Source organism: Lipotes vexillifer, unplaced genomic scaffold (assembly GCF_000442215.2).
Source record: "Lipotes vexillifer unplaced genomic scaffold, Lipotes_vexillifer_v1.1 scaffold141, whole genome shotgun sequence".
In the NCBI taxonomy this organism is placed as follows: domain Eukaryota; kingdom Metazoa; phylum Chordata; class Mammalia; order Artiodactyla; family Lipotidae; genus Lipotes; species Lipotes vexillifer.
In genome coordinates this window covers 1,644,262-1,648,613 of record NW_006792108.1, presented here as the reverse complement: position 1 = coordinate 1,648,613, position 4,352 = coordinate 1,644,262, and the positions used below count along the sequence as shown (strand labels likewise).

The 4,352-nt window shown below is 38.2% G+C and overlaps 1 protein-coding gene across 5 annotated transcripts in view; it reads right to left on the bottom strand.

Moving 5' to 3' along the window:
- The window catches only part of MYBPC1 (myosin binding protein C1), a 100,276-nt gene that overhangs the window by 36,162 nt on the left and 59,762 nt on the right, over nt 1-4,352 (bottom strand). For all 5 annotated transcript variants that reach the window (XM_007465348.1, XM_007465347.1, XM_007465349.1 and 2 more), the window contains 4 exons: nt 3,851-4,017; nt 1,720-1,882; nt 517-623; nt 59-192 (listed from right to left, as the gene is read on the bottom strand). In XM_007465348.1, coding sequence (XP_007465410.1) covers nt 59-192; nt 517-623; nt 1,720-1,882; nt 3,851-4,017 — 571 coding nt within the window. The remainder of the gene's footprint in view (nt 1-58; nt 193-516; nt 624-1,719; nt 1,883-3,850; nt 4,018-4,352) is intronic.

Here is a 4,352-nt window from a genome sequence, read left to right as displayed (position 1 = left end):
GGTGTGTGTGTGTGTGTGTGTGTGTGTGTGTGTGTGTGTGTGTGTGTGTAGAACAAACCTTATCTGCTCGGCTCCAAATGGCTTTAGGAGGTGGTTCTCCACTGATGGGAATCTCTAGACGAAGCTTGTTTCCTGCAATTACTGTCACTGTATTGTCAGCATCAAGACCATCCAGTATGATCTTCGGAGGATCTGGAATATTAACCGTGGCCTTTGTTATCAGACGGTTATTTCCATGTAATTATCAGGGTTAGTACTTGGCTAGTGTTAAACATTGGTAGTAACCAATATTTTATCCAGTCAAAAAGAATATAAGCGGAGTCAAAGTAGTTGGTGCCTGGTATCTTGCAAAACTCCTTCATTGTTAAGACCTCTTAAGAATCAACTATTATGATTAGTGATTACCACCAATTCATGTATTTTTCTTTAAATATCACATTTTGAATGTAATTCCAAGGTAAGCAAAACCAGAAAAACAAGAACACAACTCTGCAATGATTTCTTTTATCTACTCACCAATAACATGAACTTTGGCAGGCAAAGTAACAGAGTAGGCATCTGGTGCAAATACATAATCACCTTCGTCCTCAACGAGAGCATTGGCTATCACTAATTTGTGGATTCTAAGGAAATGAAAAAACATATTTCTAAGACTTTGCAAAGATTTAGACTGTGTAGGACCCAAACTGAGGAGACACCTGGTTTTATCTTAACTTGTTTAGTGCAGCCTGGAGAGAGACTGAGAATAAAGTGATGCCTTAATTATCCTATTCATTGATCCACATTCAGTATTTATTTTGGGCTATATGAAACTATCTCTACAAACACAGCCTGCTGACTATGCAAGAATCTCTTGTGCCTTTTTAAAATCTCATAGCTTAAAAAGGGATAGAAGATAACACCTCACTGATGCCATATTTTAAGATTCAAGAAATTACCAAGAATAACCGACTTTGGCTTTTTATGCAAGCCTAAGAGCAACAGTTCTTTTTTTTAAAAAAAGTTGAGGTATAGTTGATGTACATCATTATATATTTCATGTATACAACATAGTGATTCACAATTTTTGAAGGTTATACTCCATTTATAGTTATTACAAAGTATTGGCATAAGAGCAATAGTTCTTAACTTTATTGGCAGCATGAGTCAGTGAATATCTGATGGACACTATGGCTCCTCAATCTGGAGAAAAACAAGTATTTTTGTACACACAGAATTTGCTTACAATTTCAAAGGATTTATGGGGGCCCCTGAAGTTCCTTCACAGTCTCCTAAAAATCCATGGATCCTAGTTTAAGAACTCTTGTCCTACATCTTTGCTAGATTCTAGGATATTATGCAAACCGTCCCCCCCGCTCAGCAAAAAAAATTGTGTAAAGGTCATATGACACTTATTGATTAGGGACAGTGAATCCAATTCAACCAGTTCCTGAATTAGAATTCAGTATCCTCTAAGCTCATGTTTATATGGAAAGACTCCGTCAATGGGTTTTGAAATAACACAGCACCTCACTGTAAGGTACAGGTACAGGATCACAGGTAGGACATGATGTACAACAGAGAAATCACATATTCTTGCTATTTGAAAGCAAAGAACCGGAAATAGAGCCTCTCCCTATGAGTACTCTCCAAACACCCTTACCAATCATGTAATTTAGGAAGCAGAAGAAGTGAAGATGGGGACCAGCCCTCACTTGGGGACCACCGTAGCTTACTTACCTTCCCCTGTGAACAATCTTTAGACGGTCAGTCTCCTGAATGGGGAGGCCATTTTTAGTCCATTTTCCTGATAAGTTTTCAGATATTTCACACTTCAAGCAGATTTCCTTTCCAAGATTTACAGTCTGATCAGTCAGAGGCGTCAGTATCTTCAGAGGTTTTACTGCAGAAATAATAGATGGTTATTAAGTGCCAAATCTAAATTCCAGACAGGCCAAGATGGTGTCATTTCACAATGGTACAGTTTCACTATAATGCTTGTTTTGAAAATGAGAATTTGTTCAATGCAGTTGAAATATCTGGGGACAATTAGAGCATAACACACATTTCACGTTCGATTATGCATGATTTTATTCATGAGAAAGACTAGGTGAATCCAGAAAACGGCACCCAGCTGAACTGAGTCAGGTAGGACCACACAGAGCACACACATACGCCTCAAACATCTACCAGCTGCTTTAGTTCACCCATGTTAAATGAGCCACATCCATGCACATCTGACATGACAGCTCTCCATCCAATTTCAACTTCACAGCAGCTCACAAACTGCAACACTTCTGACAGCACTTCCACAAGCAAATTTCAGGTCTTTTTCAAGGTAAAGTGCCATACTTATTGTAGTATTTATTAACCATTTAACATCTGTAAAACTGTACTACTGTTTTTTTCTTATTAGGTTCTTATCATTTTATTTTTTAAAATATATGTCCCTGACAAAATTGTTGAGTGTTGTGTCCTTAACCCCACTTTCCCCATTAGCCCTATGATTTTTATTGCATGACTTTGTACAGCACAGTAATTTTTATAAATGCATATGTTACATTATAGCAGGACTGACTGTAATTGCTTCAGACAGATAAGGATCTGCCTATGGTTGAAAAAACTTTTTGATATTACACTACAATGGCCATCATTCCACAAAACATAAGCAGTGTATTGCGATTACTTCCAAATAATTCAATAATCATATGAATTGCACCTGAACTTAGAAAGAAATAAGGAAGCAGGGTTTCTGCTCTGCATGTATTACCGATCTTCTTGTGAAGTTCGCTATTCTAATTTTCACGGCTAACTGGAAGGGACAGACTCTGCCATTAAGAGCTGACTACCATTAGGGGGCATTTGGGAAAGGACATGAATTCTTTCACGCCTCTAAAGCATATCAGGGGACTTCCTTGGTGGTCCAGTGGTTAAGACTTTGCCTTCCAATGCAAGGGGTGCAGGTTCGATCCCTCGTTGGGGAGCTAAGATCCTAAATGTCTCACAGCCAAAAAACAGAAGCAATATTGTAACAAATTCAATAACAACTTAAAAAAAAAATGGTCCACATCAAAAAAAATCTTTTAAAAAATTGTTTTAAAAAAATAAAGCGGGCTTCCCTGGTGGCGCAGTGGTTGAGAGTCCGCCTGCCAATGCAGGGGACACGGGTTCGTGTCCCAGTCCGGGAAGATCCCACATGCCGATGCAGGGGACACGGGTTCGTGCCCCAGTCCAGGAGGATCCCACATGCTGTGGAGCGGCTGGGCCCGTGAGCCATGGCCGCTGACCCTGAGTGTCCAGAGCCTGTGCTCCGCAACGGGAGAGGCCACAACAGTGAGAGGCCTACGTATCCGCAAAAAAAAAAAAGAAAATGTGAGAACAAAAAAAAGCATATCGGCAAATTAGCTCTTAGTCTTCTCAGTTGAGGCCCATTAGTTTGAGCAACTTCTCAGCCCAAATGTAATTGAAGAATGTTGAATGTTTATTGAAGAGATAGCAAGTTCACCAAACCAAAGGTCACCAAAGGATTAAGCAAACAGGATATCAGGATTTGATATCATATCTAAGTATTTATCATGTATTTATATGGTTTGGGGACTGAAATATTTCTTAACCATTTGGGTAACTTCTCTGGCAGGTGATTTTTATACTTCCTTCCCAATATTGGTATTCTACTATTAAACTGAGTAGTAAGTTCTTAGAGTCCCTGACTGATATGACATAGACACTCAGCTGGAACAGAATCTAATTTTGCATATTTAAAATTGCCACAAGTACAAGTCAAATAGATTGAAACTCTCCTAAAACTGAATTAACAAACACAAGACACTAGTAAAACAGCTTGGAAGACATCCAAGGAAGTCTTACTTACAGTCAACAGTAAGTTTAGCGGATGACTGTCCTCCTGTTGTCATTACAGAATATTCTGCACTATCAGCCTTTGTTGCTTCTTCTATGACCAAAATGTGTTTTTTGCCATCAACTTTAATGTAGTGTCTTGATCTTGGACCAGGGATGATTTCCTCACCATTCTTAAACCTGAGTTAAAATAGATTATAAAAAAAAGTTTTATAAAAGACCCTTCAGGAGACAGATACCAGACACTCAAGAACTTTTTGTTGAATTAAAGAATGTATGGATCAGTGTATCAATAGATTAATATTGTAACAAGTATTGTCTGAAAAATGACATTAAACACCCACTAAGCCCATTCTTTCCATTTAAGATCAATCAGATAAAGATGCTAACAATGGATATTACCTACATTTGGGCTCTTGACACACACTAGTAAGAATATCATTTTAATACACTTTAAAGACAGTTGTGATTCTAGATTAGAATGAACAATCTATTCTGTACCAATTACTAGAGAT